At 45.6% G+C, this 24,276-nt stretch overlaps 1 protein-coding gene across 1 annotated transcript in view; it reads left to right on the forward strand.

Moving 5' to 3' along the window:
- The window catches only part of Dnmbp (dynamin binding protein), a 105,194-nt gene that overhangs the window by 15,802 nt on the left and 65,116 nt on the right, over positions 1-24,276 (forward strand). The window contains exons 2-3 of the mRNA XM_059257686.1: positions 15,753-15,907; positions 17,988-18,110. Coding sequence (XP_059113669.1) covers positions 15,763-15,907; positions 17,988-18,110 — 268 coding nt within the window. The 5' untranslated portion in view covers positions 15,753-15,762. The remainder of the gene's footprint in view (positions 1-15,752; positions 15,908-17,987; positions 18,111-24,276) is intronic.

Raw genomic sequence — 24,276 nt, forward strand, 5'->3', positions numbered from 1 at the left:
TAATCGCATCTATATGAGGTGCTGGTCTGGGTGCTTCACATCTGTTAATTCATTTCAATGTCACTACAACTGCAAGTCCCGTTCTAGTAAACTGGTCGTGCATGGGGAAAGTTAGGACACAGAAAACCTAGTGGTTTGTTTTAAATCCTGAAATTCTAGTGAGGGATGGAGCTGGGACACATATCCAGCTGCCTGGCCCTGTAGTCTGTGCATAATGGTTCCATATGCCTTAAACTGATAGTTTCTATTTGAAAATGGCATGACTCTCGCTGAAGGAATGACACCAAGCCTCCTACTGTATGAGATCAGTAGAACTGAAATGTCCAGAAGAGACAGAGCTGTACAGAAACTGGACTAGTGTTTGCCAGGGGCCGGGGGGGGGGTGGGGGTGGGGGGGGAGGGGAGAGGGCCTGCAGAGGGGGGGGAAGGGAGGGGTCAGAGGGGAGAGGGCCTGCAGAGGGGGGGGGAAGGGAGGGGTCAGAGGGGAGGGGGAGAGGGGGAGGAAGAGAGGGACCAGAGGGGAGAGGGGAGAGGGCCTGCAGAGGGGGGGAAGGGAGGGGTCAGAGGGGAGAGGGCCTCCTGCAGAGGGGAGGAAGGGAAAAGAGGAGAGAGCTACAGTTCCCAGTTCATTTTCTGAGGCTAGGCAGGCTCCACATGCTAAGTCTGACACGGTCTTTTGCAAGAGAAGAGGCCGCAGACTGCGTGTATAGCTTGGTGGGAGGGCTGGTCTCACATATACAAGGGCTGATCCCAGTGTTGTGGGCGAAAAGGGGGAGAGATGGGTTATGCATCATCACTCCTTGGGAGCACAGCATAGAAATCTCTAACTGAATAGGTGCAACTCAAAACCTTCAGTTTAAAAAGGGCTAGCATCCAACCCGAGGATTAAAAATGTTTAACGTTTGAAAATGTAATTACCACTGTACCAGAATGAAGGAGGGGCGTGTGCTCATCTCAAAGGACACAGAAAAACATGTGCTAAGTTTCAACTATTTATTCATTTTTATCTTTTAAAGTTTTATTGAAAGATTTATTTATTGTTTTTATTTTATGTGTATGAGAGCTTTGCCTTCGTGCATGTATGTGTATTGCATGCGTGCCTGTACCTTTGGAGGTCAGAAGAGGGTGGTGGACCCCTTGGAACTGAGTTAAGGACTGTTAGGAGCTGCCATGTGGGTGCTGGGAGCCGAACCCTGGTCCTCTGCAAGAGCAGCTGGTGCGTTAACCTCGGAGCCATTTCTCCAGCTCCCTTACTTATTGTTGTACAAGCAAAACAAAATGGTGTGTAGAACCAGACAGAACAAAACAATGAATTCTGACCCCCATGTCTGAATAAGAATCTTAGTGCTCGCTGGCCCAACACGGGACTGTGGAGTTGATAGGTCAGTGGTTCTCAACCTGGGGGTCATGACCCTTCCACAGGAGTCACCTAAGACCATCCAAAAATACAGATATTTACGTTACGATTCCTAGCAATAGCAAACTTACAGTTATGAAGTAGCAATGAAAATAGTTTTATAGTTGGGGTCTCCATAACACGAGGAATCTGTATTAAAGGGTCACAGCATTAGGAAGGTTGAGAAGCACTGCTCTAGGACATAGTTAATTAGTTGGCCAGTGATTATATGGTTTTGCTATTTGTAAGTCAATTAGCTTTCCAGCTTAGGTCAACTGCCAGATGTTACCATTAGTATCTGTACCATAATTAAAGCACAATTTTTGTTCTACATCATGGCCGTCTGTGATATAAATCTTTCCCTGTTTCTTTCCAGCTCGATCTTATCCCAACTGCTATTAAAATCATGTAGTAGCTGGAAAGATGGCTCAGCAGTAAAGAGCACTGTCTGCTCTTCTCTCCTAGATGATCTGGGTTCGATTCCCAGCACCACCATGTTTGTAACTCCAGTCCCAAGGGCTCTAACACCCTCTTCTGGCCTCTGCAGGCACTGCATGCATGTGATGCCCAGACTTACATGCAGGCTAGACACCCAAACACATGAAATAAAAATAAAGGTTTAAAAAATATTTTAAAAAATTATGCTACCCACAGATTCATCACTTCTTGCATATTGTTGCTCACTTTCAAACTTCCATGTATGTGATGTGACCCTGACCCCTCCCACTTTTGAATCCCCTCATCCCCAGGAGGATTAGATTAGTCTTCCTTTTTTTTTTTTTTTTTTTTTGGTGGGGGTGGGACAGGGTCTCACTATGTAGCCTTAGCTGGTCTGGAACTCACTATGTAGACCAGGCTGTCTTTGAACTCACGAGGCACATGCCACCATGCCTGTCCCTTCTTTATTGTTTTGCAGTCAGGGGTACACTTTGCTGCTCGTCCTCCAGGCCTTGTTACTGTGTGCATGGCCAACTCCACATGCAATGTGTCCATTAGATGCCGTCCTGCATGCACTCTGCAGTTCTCTATCAGAGGGTGTGTATTAGTCCTTTTCTTACTAAAATTTAGCTTGTAGTAATTATAACCGTTTCTCCTTCCTTAACTCTTATGGGGAGCGGCACCCCTTACCAAATCATATTGAATATTGTTAACTCCTGGTGTGTTTTATTCAGTTATTACTAATAACTAAAACTTAAATCAAAATTGTCATAAATAAATGTGAGCCAAGACTGAAATACCACAGCTCTACTCCTTCACTTTCCCATGCACTGCCTGAGAAGGTGTGGTCCCCTGTGCTTAGGGGGAAGGCCTGGTATCCGTTAGGACATCAAGTCCTTGTTTGACTGTCTAAACCGCTCACTGGGCATGTTGCATCTTGGCGAATTCCCTTGTTCACATTGAAAAGGAGCTACAGAAGACTCCTGGCTTCTGCCTAGTGTGGTGACTCCAGCTTCTGTAAGAGGCCCCTGGTCATTTTTGTCGTTTGTGAAAAGCTACAAGCCTGTTTTCCATGTGCTTGGATGTTGTACTCCTTAAAATGGCCCAAGTTCCCTACCCTGGCATAGTTGCTGATACTTTTAACTCCAGCCGGACAGTAGTTGTCTCCCCGTTCTTTCTCTCCGAATCTTCAGTTTCCCTAATTCCTTTCTTGATGATTTCTCCCAAAGCATCAAGAATGCTTTGCAAGCTAACATGGGCTGGAGGATAAAGGAATTCCTGTGTCTGTTTAAATCTTCGGAGGCTGAAAGGCTAGCTCCTACTTGAACCAGTAGATAAGAAAAGAAACACAATGCCGTGTCCCAGATCTCTGTAGCAGGTGTCTCCTTGCTTGGAGCACTGTGGGAAGAAATTCTCTGAACCGCTCCTGAAAAAACGTCTCCAGGATGCCTGTTTTCACTTGTTTGCTGCGCTGTTATCTGCGGCCACACCCTGAAGTTTCACATTATAGTTTCACTTTAATCTCGGCTTGTGCAACTGCCATCGTATAGATTCTGTGCGTGCTCCATCTGTACTGTGGTGAGGCAGTTGATTTTAATGTGTCGTTAAGCTGCCCAGCTCAGACATGTCCCATTTATCTCGTTACGAGTCAGTGGTTTTTAAATTTCCACTCATAAATGAGATTCATGCATGATTTAAGAAATGTCAGTCTGAGAACATATTTAAGGAACTCCTAGGTTAAGTCTTTTGAAAAAAAAATTCTCTCATAAATGCCTTAAAATGTTGTAGGTCTCAAAACATTAATCATGGGGCCTGCCTCTGTAAACACAGTTTTGTTCAAAAGAGAAAATCAGTGTAAAGGTGCATGGGCAATTTCTTTCCTTCTTTCCTTCTTTCTTTCTTTCTTTCTTTCTTTCTTTCTTTCTTTCTTTCTTTCTTTCTTTCTTTCTTTCTTTCCTTTTTAAGAGATTAAACCGGAAGAGAGAGAGAGAGAGAGAGAGAGAGAGAGAGAGAGAGAGAGAGAGAGAGAGAGAGAGATTAAACCCAGGAAGAGAGGGAGTGTCCCCTCACTGGGTGTGAGGTGGAAGCCTTAGTTCCAGCTGCTGCTGGGACAGTTTATAGGACCTTGGGGTCTTTCTGCATGGTGTTCACTTCACATCTAAAGGAACCTTCCATGATTGGGGGAGTTGTGCCACATACCCCATCCCATGAGCTGAGAGTGCCGCCTTCCTCCTCAGGACACGTTGGAGATGTAACAACTGTTGCAGGTGAAATGTTAAGACAGGTTGTTGCCGCAAACTCCTTTATTTTTCTTCCTTAGTTTCCTTAACCATCCCCTCCAAGCCAGCGTGTGGTTCCTTTGTTCCAGCGTTCTGTAGGCTGCAGAGCCAGAGTCTACTGGATGGGGGTGGTGAGGAGGGGGTGGTGCTGAGGAAAAGCCCTGTGATGCTCCCTGCCCGCCCAAGGGCTCCCCACAGTTTGTAACGTTTATGCTTCCTGTTCATCCGTTGGTACTTTCTGGTACTTTCGTTGAGGAATCGCCTGGCAGCAACTGCTGACCTCGGGTCCAGAGTCAACTGGCGGGGACACAGAGCAGTGAAGGAAATGCTGCTTTCCTAGTCTCTCATTTCCTTCCTTCCTGAAGCTGCTTTAGACTTCGTGTTCTGACACCTCCGATCCTTCCACATGGAGGAGAAACCGCATTTGTCAATGTGTTGTCAGAAAGAGAAGCATGCTGTTGCTTGTAAAGCTGAACACTTCTCAGTGCGGGCACTGGCATCTTTAAAATGGATTCCTTGGAGGTCTTGTTTTCTGGAGAATTCAGTTATAAAACTTGGGAAATCTCAAGATCTCCATAAAGCGTCCCCAGACAGGGTGGAGGAACAGCAGACTGCTGCCTTTCAGTTAGGGAGACTGCTTCAGAGAGTTTGTTCTGGATGTAGACAGTGTCTTCATGCTTTCCGAGAGAATATACTGGCTAAGTTTTGAGGGGCGAGTGAGGAAGGGCCCAGGCACAATATTATTTAAAGTTTTCTTCAATTTTGTGTGTCTGAGTGTTTTGTCGGCTTGTATATATATGAACCACGTGCATGTGTGTCACCTATGGAAGCCAGAAGAGGGCATTGGATCTCCTGGAACTAGAGTGACAGGCAGCTGTGAACCACCAGGTGAGTGCTAGGAACCAAACCTGGGTCTTCTGCAAGAGCAGCAAATGCTCTTAACTGATAAGTTTTTGCATCAATAAGCCTCTCTGCTGACATGGGGCCGAGAGACCGGAAAACCACATGTCTATTTTCTGGGATGCAGCTTATATACCGTATGGGAGTGGTCTTGAGCATCTTTGGGGGAAGAGTGGTGTTTGGTGGGCTTTGAAGAGGCAGGATTGGGGAAAGAGATGGGGGAGGGGAGTTGAGGTGGGTCTTCCACTCAAACATTCTAGACTCTTTGGGTATAGGGATGCCAGGGTGCCAGGGGTTGAGGTGAAGCTCCCACCCAAACATTAACTGCTGAGCCATCTCTCCAGCTCCCTAATGTGTTTCTAAACCTTCAAAACTGATGTCCTCCGTGTCTCTCACTTGATTTACTGCAATAGAATTGTGAAACTATCTCATGCTTTCCTATACTCTCGGTTTCTGGTTTTTTCTTTTTTGTTTTTTTTCTTTTGGTTTCCAATGCATAGAGCTCTAGGAATCTTTTGGGCCTGTATCACCCTGGGGCCCAGCAGAGGCAGAGAGCTTACTGTAGGTGGAGATTGCTGGTCACCTCTGTCCCTCCAGATGCTCCCAAATAACCACACAGAGACTTATTATTAATTATAAATGTTTGGTCGATAGCTTAGGCTTGTTACTAACTAGCTTTTACATCTTAAATTAACTCATTTATCTATGTTCTACCACGTGGCTCATTACCTTATCTCAGTACAGCATGTTCATCTCCCGATTCATCTTCATCTCCTCAAGACTCCCAAGGCTCCACCCTTCTTCCTCCCAGCATTCTCTCTGCCCTGAAAATCCTGCCTAGCCATTGGCCAATCAGCTCTTTATTAACCAGTAAGAGCAATACATATTTACAGTATACAAAAATATTGTTCCAGAGCAGCTTACTGAGAATTTGGAGAGTTCAGCTTAGAATGGACAGGGCTTAGGGAAAATAGTAAAGGATTATACTTTACACCAAGGCTAATACTTTAGCTCCAGGGCAGGGGGGTGGAATAGTTACTTGACTGGGCAAGAGTGCTGTTTGGAGAAAGCCTCTTGGCTATAGCCTTTGATGGGGCAACATCACCACCTCAGCCCAGCAGGGAGGGAACCCCAGCTTCTGCCTCTGCCTTTAGATCCCTGCTAACCAAGTGGCTAACCCAGCAGGAATCCAGAGGCAAGCACCTGGATTTGGAGCTTGAGGTTGCCTTGGGACATAGAGCAGGCTGGAGGACAGACCTGGAAGGGCTGATGTTCTGTATCCACTGTGTGTACCAAGTTCAGACCTTTACCCCAGAGGCCATGTTGGAAATTACTCATTAAGCTGGTTGATATCAGTTATCTATTGGGGTAAAAGTTTACAGCTCATGATTTCAGATTTTTAACAGTGTGTCCAGGCTTGTGGATATGTTGTTTATTAAAAATAATAAGAGTCTCCCAGGCTTTCTTTTACATTCTGCCTTTTTGTTGTTGTTGTTGTTTTGTTTTGTTTTTTGTTTTTTGAGACAGGGTTTCTCTGTGTAGCTTTTGTACCTTTCCTGGAACTTGGAGACCAGGCTGGCCTCGAACTCACAGTGATCCTCCTGCCTCTGCCTCCCGAGTGCTGGGATTAAAGGCGTGTGCCACCACTGCCTGGCACATTCTGCCATGTTTTATAAGATGTTAAACACTGATTTTTTTTATTGTGGTAAATGAATATAACATAAACTTTACCATTTTGAACTTGTTAAGTATACAGTTTTGCGTCATTAATTCACTATCATCCACCTCCGGAACTTGCTCATTTCCCCAACGTGAACAGCTCTACCCACTTAGCACTAGCTCTCTGGCCATTCCCTCCGTCTCCCGGCCCTGGACACTGCTATTCTTTCTGTGTCTATGGCTCTGGCTTCTCTGAGTACTTCATCTAAGTGGAATCCTTTAGTGTTTGTCCCTGGGCCTGGCTTATTTCACTTAGTATAATGTCTTCAAGTTTCATCCATGCTGTGATATGTGTTACTATTTTTTCCCTTTTTAAGAAGGTGGAATAACTGTATGTGTGTAGCACATTTCATTTATCCATCGGACACTTGGATTGCATGACATGTTGTAAAATCTTATTTCTGAATATTTTCATTATTTTTATAGCTTTAAGTTTCACATGTTCAGGGCTAGAGACATGGCTCAGTGGTTAAGAGCACTGGCTGCTCTTCCAGATCCAGGTTCACTTCCCAGCACCCACATGGCAACTTACAACCATTTGTAACTCCAGTTCTAGGAAACTCACTTTTTTCTGGGCTCTGCAGCCATCAGGAATACATGTGGTACATAGATATACATGCAAGCAAAAACATCCACACATATAAAATAAAGACTTAAAAATGCTTTATATGCCCAGTCTTCAAGGTAACATACAAAAAGTCTGTGGGAATGGAAATATAGAAGATAGAGGTGGTCTTATGGAGGAGAGATGGGCACCATTTGGAGGAAATAGTAATGGGAAATGTGTATTTAAATATGTGGCAAGGTGTAACCTGCTATGAATAAAATAAATGGCATGTAAACAAGGCAGGAAATGAGTCTAGGCAGGAGAATCCAACCCAGGGCCCTACACTCCTTTGCTGAGCCACACCCCTGCCCCAGTTGGACTATTCGGTTTGGATAGGACTAAGCATCTGAGCAAGGTGGGACAAAGTTTAAAACAATTAAATGTGGCCAGACAAGGGTCCTGTTTTGTCTCTGAGATAGGGTCTCTTCTATGTAGTTAGTCCTGGCTGTCCCGGAACTTGTTATGTAGACCAGGCTGACCTCAAACTCACAGAGATCTGCCTGCCTTTACTTCACTGAGTGCTGGGTTTAAAGGTGTGTGCCACCACACTTGGCCCAAATGTACTTGTATGTATGTATGTCTGTATATGTATGTATGTATACATGCACACATGCATATGTATACATGCACACATGCATACATGCACACATGCACACATGCATACATACATGTGTGTATGTATGTATACATGCACACATGCATGCATACACTCTTGTAAGTGTCTGTAGAGGCCAGAAGAGCATGTTGGATCCCTGGATCTGGAATTACTGGGGTCTATAAACCACCTGACGGGGGTGCTGGATGCTAACTTTGGTCCATTGTAAGAGCAGCAGGTGGTTTCAGCTGCTGAGCCATTTCTCCAGCCCCCAGGCAAGTATAAAGACATGTAAGTAAAAGAGCTTCTTGCCTGACTGTGGTGGTCGTTAATGTGCCAGTATTTGTGCCCCTTCAAGAGGGGACTATGGTTCATAGCCTTCCTTGAATTCATGACTGTAGTGCACTATATTTTGAAACACCAAGATTAGCATCCTTAGAGCATGTTTGGAAAGGGACAGCTGTGGGAGGGGCTAAACTAAGCTGGGTTCAGATCCTCAACAACCACATGGAAAACCAGGGTGGTGGTGTGCACCTGTAACCTCAGCACTTGGGGAGAGGGTGGAGCAGGTTTGCTGGCCAGCTGGTTCAGCTGAATCAGCGAGCTCCGGGTTCAGTGAGAAACCTCGTCTCAAAAGATAAGGTGAGAGGGTCCCCAAGATGGCTCAGTGGGTAAGGGTGTGCATCACCAGGCCTGATGACCTGCGTTTGATCCCCAGAGCCAACATGATGAAAGGAGAGAAGTGATTCCTGCAAGTTGTCCTCTGACCTTCAGTGTGCTCTGTGACATGCACACACACATACCACACATACATACACACTCAAATAAATAATGTGCAAAAAAAACACTAAAAAGTAGGACACCTCACTTTGACCTCTTGTTTCCGGTACATGCACACACGCCCACCCGAACTGACACACACACATGGATTAACACACACATGGACACACAGACACACACATGGACACTCGGTCACACACATACACATACGATCACTGCAGACTTAAGACATACCCTCCCCCTGGATGGATAAGGCTGTTTCCTTCCGAGGCTAGTGCTTAGGTTATTAGAGTTCGACGTTCTTCTCCCCCAGGAAGCTGCTCTGGGTCAGGGGTTAGACTGCTATCTACAACAGAGAGGAGCAGTCTGCATGCTGCTGCCCGTCCCGCCAGGGTGGGGGAGGGGAGGAGCACTGCTTCTAGAATTGTGTCAAAAGGCTGTCCAGTGGCTGCTCTGCCCGCTGGAGCCAAAGTTTTATGTTGCCTGCCTGGGAACTGAATTTGATTGACTCTGTTTGGCTAGATGGATAAGGAGCTAGAGAGTATATGATAAAGCTGCTGTGGTCAGATGTTACGGTAAAACTATGGTGGTGATTGTAGAATTCTTTCTACCTCAATGCTTGATACTTTTCCTAACAGCATGTTGAAGAAACAGAAGGAAAGTGATGGTTTGTTGGGTTTTGAAGAGCAGACTGCTGTGGTTTAAGAAAAGCAATGTTTTTAGTAAAAAACCAAACCAAACCAAACCATGAGCTTAGCAGCCCCCAGGCTTGAACTCTGGTTCTGGGTTAGCTGTTTGCTAGCAGTCGAGTTTGGGTGAATTGCTAAGGTGTGGCGCTGGGCTTTGAGCCTTGCTGCCCACGGTGCAGCGGATGGCGCAGGCTCCTGGATCAGCGTGGAACATGTGGCATGGTGGGCACTCAGATGGTGCCTGTTCTTAGTGTCCTTTGGACTGTTCCGAGCCAAGGAGCCTGGGTTCCCCACACTTGACCTGGAGGGCTCACACCGCTCCCCCAGTCCAACCTAGACAAACTGGACACTGAAACTATTTCTGCCCGAGATGGTTGGTTTACTTTTCAGGGAGCACAACTGTGGGCTCAGATATGAGTAGTTTCAGATATTCCCACCAGGTTCTGTCTGTCACTTAAGCTGTTCCATGCTGGTATTGCTGCAGACCTGTAGACAAAGAGACAGAACAGCTTCCTTCACAGAGTTCACCTGCCAAAGGGTTTGGAGAATCATCTTTCCAAGGATATTTGTATTTGCAATGCAGTGCACCTCTTCAGAGGAGGAAACAGGTATTCACCGGTAGGAAGGGGTGGAGTTCTGCGTCTTTTCAATGTCCCTGACACCATGCTGTAGTTCACAATAACTTCCCCAGCTTTCCCTCAGCCCATCTGCCTTGTAGTTTCTTCTGAAAACTTCCATCTGGAGTTAGAACAGCTTATAGAAACCACTAATGATTAAGTTTTGAAGCATACCCTTGGGCTTCTAAAGTGGCCCCTGTGTGGGTAACAATAGGTGCTTCTCAGAGTATGTACACGGCATGGACAACTCCAGAAAAGTCCATCACCTACGTAAAGTGGGGGACGTCAAGCCCCACCTTCTGGTTGCACACATGAATCACCGAGGCTGTGACTTCTGTGCCCTTCTAGGGTGTGTGTTTCTTGGGATTACACACTCACTCCAGCAGAGTAGGAGGTCAGTTAGTAAAAGACTTTATTGAACCAGATTCTCCTCTGCGTGTGAGTCATGTTCCGGTAGTGTGAAAAGGGGCCAAGAGGAATGTTTAACTCTTTTAGCTCCCAGGACTAAAGTGCAAGAAATCAGTGGGCCCGAGGAGGCTGCTTCTTAACACTTCAGAGAACAAGCCGTACGTTTAGTCAGACAGTGAGAACTCTGAGAAAATGTACCGGAAAATTATGTCCATCTCGATCCAACCCTGAGGACTTGTTTTAATAACATAGATGGCTAAGAGAGTTGTCAAATATTATGCTTGGTTTTCTAAAACTTTCTTAGACACTACCCTTCTGCAGAAATCTGACATCTGGTAACTTCAGGTGCCTGGAAGACTGCCAGAAAATAAGAAAGGGGCCTCAGAGCACATGAAAACTGTGGAAAACCTCCAGGACCAACGTGTGTCCTTCACCTCTGTGGGAGTGTCAGTCTGCCATCTGGAGTTTGGCTACTTTAGTTATGTGGGAACTTTTAGTAATGTTGGTGCTCTGGATTGTAAACAGCAAACTAGAAAGTGGGTTGAATTGGGTATGGTGGCGCATACCTTTAGTCCCAACATTTAGGAGGCAGAAGCAGTTGGATCTCTATAAGTTCAAGGTCAGTCTTGTCTACATAGCAGGTTCCAGCCAGGGCTACACAGTAAGACTCTGTCTTGAAAAAGATAAAATTAAAAAAGGGTGGAAACGCTGATTGGAGGGTGATGTAGCTGAAAAGATAATTCAGTGATTAAGAGCACTGACTGCTCTTCCAGAGGACCCAGGTTCAATTCCCAGCACCTCCATGTCAGCTCACAACTGTAACTCTAGTTCCAGGGGATCTGACATCCTCTTCTGGTAGGCGCCAGGCACACATGTGGTGCAGGGACATACATATAGACAAAACACCCATATGCATAAAATAAAAATAGATAAATCTGTAAAAAATAAAAAAATGAAGCTGATGAAGCTGAAAGCAGAAGCTGGCTAGCACCAGAGGAGGAAGGCCTGGGGACTTGTGACTGCCTAGGACTGCGGCTGTGGTTAATGCAGCACAGTACTGTATGGCTGAAGTAATGACCTTGCTTCCTGCAGTCTGAGTGAACCGTGTTCATTCGGTGCCTCCTTTGGGAGCCATCAGAAAGGCACAAGATGTGACTTGTTTTGCTTTTTTTCCATATAAGATCTGACTACATAGCCCAGGGTGATCTAGGTCTCAAAGCTCTCCTGTCTCAGCCTTTTGAGTTCTGGGTTTTATGGGTATATGCTTATTTTTAAACATGGTCAAAATTAAATTAACCCTGTTGAAATAGGAAGCACTGACGTGTTTATCTACCTGAAGACAGTACATTCTCTGGTGATCAGTGACACAGATTTGAACTTGTAGTTAATTATGGGAGTGATTTATAATAGGCACTAATGTTTCTTGAGAAGCTACTACATCAGTCATGTCCTCAGCACATCCACACAGCATGCTGGGTAAGGCTTTGGTGGCAGATGGATTTGGATTCCCATTCTGTCTCTGACTTATTATAAGTGTTACAGCTCCAGAGGGAATGGTATCCTGACTTGTCAGGAAGTCAGATTATACCTGAAGCTATGAAGGGAGATATTCTGGATACCCGCAGCTGTGAGGAGAAAGTCATCCTGACTTGTCGGGAAGTCAGGCTATACCTGAAGCTGTGAGGAGAAAGGTATCCTGACTTGTCAGGAAGTCAGGTTATACCTGAAGCTGTGAGGAGAAAGGTATCCTGTCTTGTCAGGAAGTCAGGCTATACCTGAAGCTGGGGGCAGTAGAGGATGGTCTACCCGCAGGATGTGGCAATCCTGCTTCTCTCTCCGAGAGCTTACAGCTGAGCTCTGCTCTGCCTCCTCTTAAGCTTCCCAGCAGAGACTCTGCTCCTCACCCACGAAAGAAGATCTTTACTCAAAACTCTGTTAAGAAAGAGATTTATTTGGGAAGGAGGAATCCAGGAGAGTGGCTGTCTCTGCTAGGGTGGAGAAGGACAGCTGATACCTGAACAGGCGGAGGGGCTTATGTAGGGCTTCTTAGGGGCGGAGTTTTTCCAGGGAGAAGGTTTTCAAGAAGGGTATTGGTCAGATTTTGATTCCCTTGAACTTGGACAAGCTCAAATTGGCTAGATTTTGTGCTCAGGGACTGGTTGGTTTAGTTGGTTAGGGGCAGAATTGGCTCTGGTTTTTTTCACTGGCCCTTTTTAGCCATTTGGCTCTAGTTTCAGGGCCAGGGCATAATTCTTTTACTGGCTCTGGTTTGAGGGCCAAAGTGTGTTTCTTTGGTTCTGGTTTCAGGGCTAAAGTGTTTCTTTCACTGGCACTGGGTTCAGGTCAGGGTGCTAGATTTTGTGTTCAGGGATTGGTTGGTTTCCTGCTCAGGAATTGGTTGGTTTTCTTGCTCAGGGATTGGTTGGTTTTGTGTTCAGTTGGTCGGGGCAGATTTGGCTCGGGTTTCAGGGCCAAACTGTATTTCTTTCACTGGTGTGGGTTTCAGGCCAGGGTGGGTTTCCTTGGCTGGCCCTTTTACCCTATACTTACTATGTGACCTTAGAATTTATCATCTTTGAACCTGTGTCCTTATCTGCCCAATGGGAACTAGTAATAAACGGGCAGGTCACTTTGAGGACTCACTGATGTGGTACACAGTGAAGTGTGTGGAACGAGGAAGTACTGTGTAAAGGTTGGTCATTGATCTTTATCATTATAGTCATCCTCATGATGGTTACTGTGAAAGTATTAATATCTTCATTTCTCAGGTCATGGAAACGGAAGACCTGAGAGTTTACATGATGTGTGCAGGGTAAATAAGCTGAAGAGCAGTAAGCTGGGATTTGAACTGTAGTGGGTAGCTGTTCGAGCTATGACTTGAAGCACCGCCCCTAGTGGGGTAGCAGGTAACTTGAAGTACATGGTACATGCCCCTGGGGCTGCTCGGGACCCTTAAGACCTGGGATGCATGTAAGTGGTGCTCTCTTTTCTCCCTCATGGGACTTGGAAGCTGGGATGATCTCAGGTGGAAGAACAGCGTGGGACTGTGCTTCACACTTCCAGGATCCTGCGACAGTTCCTCTGTTCTGTCTAGTGGATTTTCCTTCCCTAATAAATTCCCTTGCCCTTAAAGCAGACTCCGTGGATTTCTCGCGTTATTGAACTTCGCTCCTTGTCACTGAAGAAGCCTAGTGTTTTACATGCACACTGTGCTATCTCTTCAGAGTCTATTTATATAAATGTTAGATTTGGTGTTTGTTTGTTTGTCTGTCTGTTTTAGGTTTTCACTATGTAGCCCTGGCTTACCTGGAGCTCATTATGTAGACCAGTCTGGCCTCCTACTCACAGAGATCTGCTTGACTCTCTGCCCCTTGAGTGCTGGAATTGAAGGCGTGCACCACCAGGCACAACCGATGAGATGTGTTTAGTAGATGCTCAGTAGTAGAACGCTTGTCCAGCATGCATGAGGCCCTGGGTTCTGTGCAAAGCACCGTGAAAGGAAACCGAAAGCAGAAAGCCTGCGGTAGAGGAGGGTGAGGAGTGCAGTGACCACTTCTCTGTTTTTGCTGTGGCCCCAGTCATCTCATTATTGAAAAAAAAAAAATCCCAGTAATGCAAGAATAAGCTGCTTTGACCTGACAGTCCAAATCAAAGGCGTAATATTTAATTACGGAGCATGATTAAAATGACAATATACTGAACTATTTATTAGATGCTTCCTACATTTTTTTCACACCAGTGGAAGTCATAAACTACAGTTATAGCTATTTTATCATTTTCTTCCCATTAGACATTTAGTTCTCTTTAAATATTTATATACTGGGGGCTGGAGAGATAGCTCAAAGGTTAAGCTCACTGGCTGCTCTTCCAGAGGTCCTGAGTTCAATTCCCAGCAACTACATGGTAGCTCACAACCATCTGTAATGAGATCTGGTGCCCTCTTCTGGCCTGCAGGGACACATGCAGGCAGAACATTGTATACAAATTTATTACAGAGTACTGTAATGAATAAATGAACGGATACATAAATATTTATATACACTTATTTACTATCTCTTGCATGCTCTGTGTGTGTGTGTGTGTGTGTGTGTGTGTGTGTGTGTACCATGTGTGTGTGTGTGAGTGAGTGCCCCCAGAGGCCAGAAGAGGGCTTAGGAGTCCCATGAACTAGAATTATAGGCAGTTGTGAGTCACCTGACATGGATGCTGGGAATCAAACTCATTTCCCTAGAAGAGCAGTAAGCTCTCTTAACTGCTGAGCTATCCCTCCAGCCTCTGGTTCTCTCCCCTGCCATAGGTCCTGGGAATCAAACTCAGGTTGCCAGGCTTGGAGACAATCACCGTTATTATCTGAGCCACTTCACTGGCCTGTCTTGGTGCTTTTTGATGAAGTTAGTCATGTGTGAGCTGAAAAAAAAAATCTCCACCTTCAACAACACTGAATGAATCTTGGAGAAGAGTAAAGAAACATGGGGCCCTGGCCAGCGTGGAGAGCTTGAGCTGTGCCCTGTGCAGCCCCTGGGAAGGCAGGTGGAGAATGTGGATCCGATCATGGCTGGGCATTCCCAAGTGAACACACACTGCCCCTCGCGCCTTTATTTTCTAGTGTATAGACATATCCTTAGCTCGCTAGCCCTACACACTAGAGTAACAGACCCATCATGCATTGCGCAACAGTGCAGGCTGGGCCACCGGCATCTTTAAACCAGAAAGAAATGCCTGATCTGCTGGTACTAAATATCCCCCAGAGACACCATCTCCGGCCCCCTCATTCTTTTCATAGACTTCCTTCCTCTGTGGGTTTTAAATCTTGGTGTGTGAGTCCTGACCCTGCTGTGTGTCTACTTGGACAAATTAGAGTATCTAAACTTGCAGATTGTCGTCATCCTTGTCTTATGATTGTCGTGAGAAACGGACGAAATGCTGCATGTAATTTCAAGTCTTTGGATTTTAAATACTGTATTTTAAAAGTACTGTATTGCCTAGAACTTCAGCCATGGTAAAATAGTAATATCCTTACCTCCCTCTTCTGGTACTTCAGAAACCTGCCTTCCCCAACTTGAATCTTTCATCTCTACAGTTTGGGCTAGTTGTTAGGTTTTTGTTGTTATTGTTGTTTGTTTCCGATTCTAGGCTTACACTGAGAAGCTGATGAAGATACATGAGGAAATTATTATTTTTAAAGAAACAACTTTATATTTTTATATTTTATATATTTTATATTGCATTTATATTATCTTCATATTTTAAGTTTTAAGTTTTTAAGAGTCAGGTGTATAGTATGTCTTAAATATCTCTGTTTTCTCATGCTCCGGGCTTTCCAGGTTGTGAACCATGGAGGCTGGCTCTGTGGTCCGAGCCATCTTTGACTTCTGCCCTAGCGTCTCAGAGGAACTGCCACTGTTTGTGGGAGATGTTATTGAGGTGTTGGCTGTGGTGGATGAATTCTGGCTTCTAGGAAAGAAGGAGGATGTTACAGGTAAGAGGTACTCCCTGCTCTCTTCCTTTCATATTAAAGATAAAGGTCCAATGTGAAGCCCAAGTGAGTCCTTTCACTTTTCCCATGTAGTCCTTCTGCGCTCACACGTGGCTCTGGCCTGTGGGGAGAGGTTCCGCCCCTGCCCCGTCTCTCCGTATTGATTCCTTGTGGAGGCTGGATGGGTAGACACCTGCTGCCCAGCCTAGTTTCTGTCTGTCTGTCTTTCTCTTCCCTTCCCAATGCTCTGTCTTTCGTGTCTAGTACTCTTGTTCCCCTCCTCAAACTGTGCGTTATTCCTTTCTTCAGAACTCTTGGTATTTATTGTTGCTCTTTGCAGGCGGGCTGGCCTCAGGTGAGTGGGATGTAAGTACGCTCCACCTCATCCCTCTGGCTTTCTGCCTTTTACAGCTCCTGTTCCGTCTTCCATTCTCTTCAGGGGAGCCTCATTTATCACACTCAGTCCTTCCTGGATCTGCATCGGCAAAAATTAATTAAAGCTACCTTCTACCTTGGATGCTCCTGCCTCCCACAGTTGTACTTCCGGCTATCTTTCTTCTATTTCTGAGATTCATATTAATGTGGATTTCTTCCATTAACTGCCTTTTTCATCACTCATCAAGCAGTTATACTAATTTCGTCTTTAATTTTCATGTTTGTGTGCATCTGGGTTGGAGTACGGAATGTAGTTCTGAGAGTAGGTACTGTGAACACTAACCAACTGTGGGGAGATACGCAGATTATTTCTAGTAGAAGTGATGCTTCTGTTCAGATAAAACTGACGAGTAGGTGTTAGCAAGGCAGAGAGACTTGCTTGCTCAGGCCTTGACATGGCCATGAACACAGGGGCACTGAGGAAGCATCAGTAGGACACCAAGTGGTTGGGGGTCCAGAGGACAAAGGTGTGCAAGGTCAGAAGTTGAGGAGGCCAGACACTGTGGCTTTCAACATCATCAGACCTCTGTCTTTGAAATGCTGCTGCTGTTGTCTTAGGAAAATGGGGCAGGGTACTGGAGAGATAGCTGAGTGGTTAAGAGTACTGTCTGCCCTTCTAGAGGACCCGGGTTCGAGTCCCAGCATCTACATGGCAACTCACAACTGTCTAATTCCAGTTTCAGAGGAGCTAATGCCCTCTTCTGACCTGCACATGGTGTACAGACAAAACACACATACACATAAAATAAAGCAATAATTAATAAAAAAAAAAAAAAAAACGATAGGCCAGGCACTGGTGGCGCACGCCTTTAATCCCAGCACTCGGGAGGCAGAGGCAGGTGAACTTGGTGAGTTCCAGGCCAGCCTGGTCTACAGGGTGAGTTGCAGGAGATTTACTGTTACCCAGGAGGCAGGTGATGATGGTTCATGCCACAGTGGTGGGTCTGGAGATATGTGGGCAGGTTCAGGAAACATCCCTTGTTCTTTGTTCCTCCAGCTGGCAGGGCCCTATCTTCCTATACCATCTATAAGACTCCACCCATCTTCAGACTGAACTGCTGTTTCATAAAAAACTCTGTTCCTCCTCTGAACCTCCATGGCGTGTGTGTGTGTGTGTGTGTGTGTGTGTTTTTCAGGATTCCATTTTCCTTTTTGTCCAGGTGAACTTTCAGATCTTTGAAGACCAAGACCCCCCAACTCACATTTCCCTCTTCAGTGAACCTGTTAGAGTGCCAGTGGTTAATGCTTATTGAGGTAGTGTGTGTGTGTGTGTGTGTGTGTGTGTGTGTGTAAGTGGACATGTGGAGAGCACAGGACAGCTTGCAGTATTCATTTCTCTCCTTCACCGTGGGGACCTGGGAATCTGACTCAGGTCATCAGGCATGGCCTCACATGTCAGAGTTACCTGCTCAACCATCTCACTGGCCCAATAAATGCTTTTGAGTTGTGTTCTCTGCCCTATACATACATCTAGTTCTGAACTGTGCACTTTATCTGTAGTAAATTCTCTAGTTATTAGCATTAGGTCAATTTTCACTTCAGAATTTGCAACTGTACTGAGAAAAAGAATTGTCCTTGTACACAGACAGAGGAAGAAAACTAATCTTAAGAGAACACTCAGTGTTTAATGTGCGCTTCTGTTTTTCAGGACAGTTTCCCAGCAGTTTTGTGGAGATTGTGACGATCCCCAGTCTGAAAGAAGGAGAGAATCTGTTTGTTTGCACCTGCGAGTTCACATCTCGGGAGCTGAACAGTCTTTCTCTCCATCGGGGTAAGAGCAGCAGAGACCTGCAGTCTTGAGAGCCGGGTCTTTTAGAGACGTTTACACTGGTTAGCCCGTCTCTGCAGCCTGCAGCACTCACGGAATGCAAGCGAGAGTAAGGCCTTATGCTTTAGTGCGTGGTAATTTTCACGGGACTTTCTCAGAAAGGTATTCTTTTATTGTTTTAGATTTTATTTTTATTTTTTGAGACAGGGTCTTTATTTTTATACATATATAAAATCTCTCTGGCTGGCATGGAACTTCATATGTAGACCAGGCTGGCTTCAAACTCACAGAGATCTACTTGCTTCTGCCTCCTGAGTGCTGGGATTAAAGGCATGCGCCACCATGTCAATTCGTTTTTACTTTAAATTATGTGTGTGTGTATGGGGGAAATACGAATATGTACACATGAGTGCAGGTATCTGGGAGGTGAGAAGGGGGTAAGGAATCCTCTGGTGCTGGAGTTACAGGCGGTTGTGAGCTGCCTGATGTGTGCTGGGAACCAAACTCCTGTGCTCTGCAATAGTAGTATATGTTCTTAGCTGCTGAGCCATCTCTTCAGCTCCTACAAAAGTATTCTTATGGATCTTCAACACTGGAGTATTAATAACTGTACATTATACATAACAGTGTAGTTCAAAGGCAATTCACTCGAGGTAAGAAGTATGGCCTCGGGATATCCTCAGTCCAGTGTTATCTGTTCACTACCCTATGCTGCAGACACTTTAGACAGTGTTAATCTCTTCCTCAGAAATACTGCCTTGTATGATTTTGCTGAAAACATTGCTACTTACCAAAGAACGATAGGGAAATAGTAACTTTGATAAAGAAGAGATGGATGCAAGACTGCCCATTACTGTGCTTCCATTGGGTAGTGTAAAAGGAACAGTTTAAACAGATGGTGCTAGCCACATCCCCAGGATGATTCAAGTACTTCTCACCATTGTACTCTAAAGGCATGAACTTCCAGAGATGGACAGGAAACCATTTCCACGTCCGCTTGGTTAAGTCTACACCGTTCTATATAAACACGTAGACCAGAAGTGCTGCAGCCTGAGGCTTGTGACCCACCCAGTTTTGTGATGTCCCAGTCAACGTATCAAAATAGAAGAACTTACTTAGAAGCTCTGTTGTTTGTATTGTAACTGTTCTTTTAGTATGACACTCAAGGCATAGGCATTCTTACACACACACACACACACACAGGCACACACAGGCACACACGCACATGGCAGGGAATCGAGAGCTAGCAAACTTCTCTAGCTCCTGGTCAATGAGAGGAAAAGAATGTTGGGTTTTTTTATGTTCATCCTCAAGACCTGTCTTGGGAGTTTCCTGCATGTTCGCCTGTTCTCAGTCTTTGCCTCTCCCTCTGGTCTGGAGCCTTCTTGCTAATCAGGGTTGGGAAGACAGTGGAAACTAGACCTGAGACTCTGGCAGGATCTTTGTCCTCCCTCACACTATCCCAAGGCGGTCTGGAGTCCAGGGCAGGCCTCCCCAGGTAGGGTGGAAGAAGGACAAGAGCCTGTTGGTGGCTCTGCGAGACATGCACAGGATGTGAGCAGCATGGCCTGCTTCTTTGTCTGTTTCAGTGTTGGAGGTTGACACCCGGGCCGTGAGCACACTGGACGGTGAGACAAGCACTCTGCCACCGAGTCGCATCTCCAGCTTTAGCATGGGCCTTTTCTTTCCTAGTCCTGGCTCCTGCTGAAAACAGCGGATAGAAGGAGTGTTGTGTGGAAGTAAACAGTGTGTATTTAGTGTTGTGAAGAATTTGAGGGAATAGCTGCTAGAATTAGTTTTGCTTCAACACTGTATGTTGTATGGTCAAGTCTTAGGATTCAAAACATTTTTTTTTTTAAACAAGAAGACTCATCTGATGTGTTCTGAGCTGGCTCTGAAATTAAAATCCACCTAAGGAACTCAGGCCCACCCATCAGAGGTTCTCGGGAAGACCACGGCACTGACCTGTTAGCCATGAGTCACCTGAGACGAGAGTGAGTGAGCCAGGCTCAGGCTGGGCTCCAGTGGGCAGGTCTTTGTCTTCATTGATGTGTGTGTGTGTGTGTGTGTGTGTGTGTGTGTGTGTGTGTGTGTGCGCGTGCGCGCGCGCACGCGCGCGCGCACATGTGTACAGGTGCCTGTGAGGAGGACATCGGTGCCTGGTTGTGTGAGTCACTCTGTGTGGATACTGGGAACTGAACTCTGGTCCTCTGCATGAACAGTGAGAGGACCTCTCTCTTAACTACTAAGCTATTTCTCCAGCCTTGAATCTGTAGATCTTCATTAAAAAATGAAAAACCCAGGCTGGAGAGACGGCTCAGTGGTTAACAGCACTAGCTGTTCTTCCAGAGGTCCTGAGTTCAATTCCCAGCAACCATATGGTGGCTTATGACCACCTGTAATGAGCTCTGGTGCCCTCTTCTGGCCTGCAAGGACACATGCAAATAGAACACTGTATACATAATAAATAAATAAATATTTTAAAAAATTAAAAAATAAAAAACCCTAAGTGTGAGTGGTTTTTCCCGTGTCTATGTCTGTGTACCACACATATGCCTGGTGCCCATAGAAGCCTGAAGAGGGCACTGGATCCCCTGGAACTGGAATTATGGATGCTGTGTGCTGCCTTGTGGGTGCTGGGAAACAAATTCCATCAATTGCTACTTAAGAAAATGCCCTACAGCCAGATCTTGTTTGTTTGTTTGTTTGTTTGTTTTGAGACAGGGTTTCTTTGTGTAGCCCTGGCTGTCCTAGAACTCACTCTGTAGATCAGGTTGGCTTTGAACTCAGAGAGATCTGCCTGCCTCTGCCTCTGAGTGCTGAGATTAAAGGTGTGCACCACCACTGTTCGGTTTACGGCAGGATCTTATGGAGGCATTTTCCCCATTGAGGTTCCCTCCTTTGGGTAACTCTAGCTTGTGACAAGTCGATGCAAGAGTAGCCAGCACAGCAGTGGGGTAGCTTCTCTTCTGTGCACACAAAACTTGAGTGATGAATAAGGAAACCAGAAGGAGACCTGGAGACTTTTAGGAGTATTGGGGTGCTAAGAATGTGGTTCAGTTGGTAGAGTGCTTGACTAGTATGCCCAAAGTCTTGGGTCCAGTCTTACGATGCATCACCTTCTATAGTTGTGCATGCCAGCAATCCCAACCTTCAGGATGTAGAGGCAGAACAGCCTGGAATTCAGTCATCTTCTGCCACACTGCCAGCCTCGGCTACATGAGAGCCCTGCTGTGCCTTGTCACACTGCCTGTTTAGTTGTTACTAAATTACACTTCAGAAGTATCATTAAGATTAGTAAGAGCAGCTGGAGAGATGGCTCAGTGGTCAGGAGCACTCTGCTTTTCCAGAGGACCCAGGTTCAATTCTCAGCACCCATGTAGAGGCTCACAACCATCTGTAACTCCAGTTCTAGAGGTTCTGACTTCTGGCTTCTTCAGGATTGCACACACATCCATACAAACAGTACACCCATACACACAAAAGAAAAACACATAAAGTCACCCAAAGAGAAAAATTGTATGTGTGTGTGTATGTATGAGTAATTTGTGTTATGACTAGTATGTTAAAATTAGGTAATATGGCTTAGAGGATAGGAATTCTAATGGTCCTAGATTTAAATCCATCTTTGCCACATAGTAGCTGTGATGTTGGGCTAGCTCATTGCTAGCCTTATGTAAAGGCTAGAGATGACAACACCTACCTCAGGGTAGCTGTTAGGACCAATGAGGTTGTAGTATAAACCAGGCAGAGGAACATGCTCTGTGGCTCCTGAGGCCTTCATTCTGTGAAGTTGCTGTGTATGGGATGTTTCCCCAGTCTACCTGGAGTCATCACTGATTCTGCCAGCAGGTGTCACCCTCCCCACTTCCTGAAGTCACTCAGTTGTTTTGGACTGTGCTTTGTGTTTTGGTTCAGAAACAAAACTGTCTTCTGGAAGAGTCAGTGTGAGTAGCTAGAGTTACCAACTGTCCAAAAAATAAAGAATAGAACACAAAAAGTGAAGGGGAAAAAAGGAAAAGAGAGAAAGGAAGAAAAGGAAAAGAATGTGTCAAGGGAAAGACAAGAAGATCAGGAGGTCATTTCCTCACACAACACAGAACGCTTATGGCTGTCTACACCTCACATTTCTAGGCAACCTCCTCTCAAAAGGCCCCTAACATAGATGATAATTTATAGATAGGTTCCTGACTGATCTTTATCAGTCGAAGCACAAGCACCTTAGATTTTAATGCCGTGAGATGAAGTGTTAGGATAAACTCTAATTATAAATTAAAGGGAATATGTGGTCTGCACAAGGCACACAGTCCCCTGGGCAGTTAGCGCCATGAGTGGAGTCGAGGATGAGGCTGGCCCTGCAGAGTCAGGCTGCTTGTATCAGAGTCTAACCAGACCTACATTCCTTCCTGTAATCTCACTTCCAATCCACTTCCTGTTCAGAGAAAAATTTCAACCAAAGAAACAAGCCGTATGGCTGGGAGTGGTCACATTCGACCCCAAGGGCCACCGCAGTTTCTACTTTCCCGTTCCCAAACCCAGTCCCACCATTCCAGGAGTGCTTTATATTGGTGTTTTGAAGTCTAGAATGACTGGGTACCCTCCATTCCTAAAGAATTCCCAGGCTCCAGGGAATAGCTTGCCTGACTAATTAAAACAAGAGATTTTTGAAAACAGAAGCCAGAGAAACCACCATCACCACCACCACAACAAACCCACCCCAGGGAAGTTAGGCCTATAAAATAAAAGTAGTCACCAAGTAAGGGGAAAAAACAAAGGACAAAATCAAAAACGTAAGGTGGGGATGTTGAACTAAAGTAAAGTGCCATCTAAACTGTGTGTGTTGATGGGAGAGGGGCGTCATCTTGTTTTGTTTTGAGAACCCTCCTTTATAACTATGGATAGCCAGCAGAGCTACAGTCTGCCCGGAAACAAAGCTCATCAAAACCACTGTTGGAATAGACAGGAAAACAAGCCCTATTGTCCAAGTTCATGGAGCTCTGGCCAGACAGAGAGCACTGTCATCCTGCAGCTTGAAGTGAGCCAGGCGTTTCAAAGCCAGCGGAGTGGGAGTTAGGGCATGCTTTGATTTTCCTGTTCACCAAGAGACCCATTGTGTCTGAGCAGTCATGTCACCAGTGACTTCCCGCGGTGGCCTGGATGGCAGGCCTCAGGGCCACTGCGGGAGGGGAGTAACTTGTAATTCTCAGGACCCAGAACTTTGGCCAGTGCAAAATTAAGGACTACAGGAATATGGGAGCAAGACACTATTTTTAGGTGTCTCCAAATAAAACTCTAAGCACAATAAAATGAAGTCAGGAAATATACAGGGTGTCTACACTAAGTCTAAAATGTTATGTTATGTGCCATGCACTGTGCTGACATACAAATGCCAGGACTGAAGGGATAAGTGGGGTTCTTCGCTAGGCCACAGATGGCCAAGCAAGAGAAGTGGGGTGCTTTGGTAGGCCACAGATGGCCAAGCAGCTGTGAGCTCCCAAGATTTTAAGAAGGCCTGCTAAGGTTTCAAATGGAGAGAGAGTAGCAGTAATAAAGATTTGGAGTTCAGCAGGATGTGGTGGTATGTGCTCTTAATCCAAGCACTTCAAAAGCTGAGGCAGGAGGGTTGCAAGTTTGAAGCCAGCCTGGGATCCATCATGAGACCCTGTCTCAAAAGCAAACAAAGCAAAAATCCCCTTGTGTGAGATTTCCCAGGGTCTCACATCATAGGGGAGATCATGATGGATGGATGGAGAACAGAGAGGTGACTGGATAAACCCGAGCACAGCTCGAACAGGGTGGAGACAGAATAGCCTGCTGCTGTCTAGGTAAAGAGACGCTTCAGAGTGAGTACAGAACAAATGTGTTTTATTGAATTCACACAATAAGAGTAGGATTGTTCCCAGCACGTGGGAGTCTGAGGCAGGAGGATTGGAAGAAGTTTCAGGCCAGCCTGTGCTCTGGAATGAGACCGTGTCTCAGAAAACAAAGAAAGGTTATTAGGAAAGAAACTGGTGAGCAGTAGGCCATCATACCTCATGACTAAAGTTTAAGCAAAAGGATGCAGTAAAATTGGCACATTTACAGTCACTTGATGGACTAGAGGAAATAATGTTTGGGTAAAATTTAGAAGGGAAGACAGGGAATTAAACTAGGCTAGGGCATTAGCAAA

Source organism: Peromyscus eremicus, chromosome 1 (assembly GCF_949786415.1).
Source record: "Peromyscus eremicus chromosome 1, PerEre_H2_v1, whole genome shotgun sequence".
In the NCBI taxonomy this organism is placed as follows: Eukaryota; Metazoa; Chordata; class Mammalia; order Rodentia; family Cricetidae; genus Peromyscus; species Peromyscus eremicus.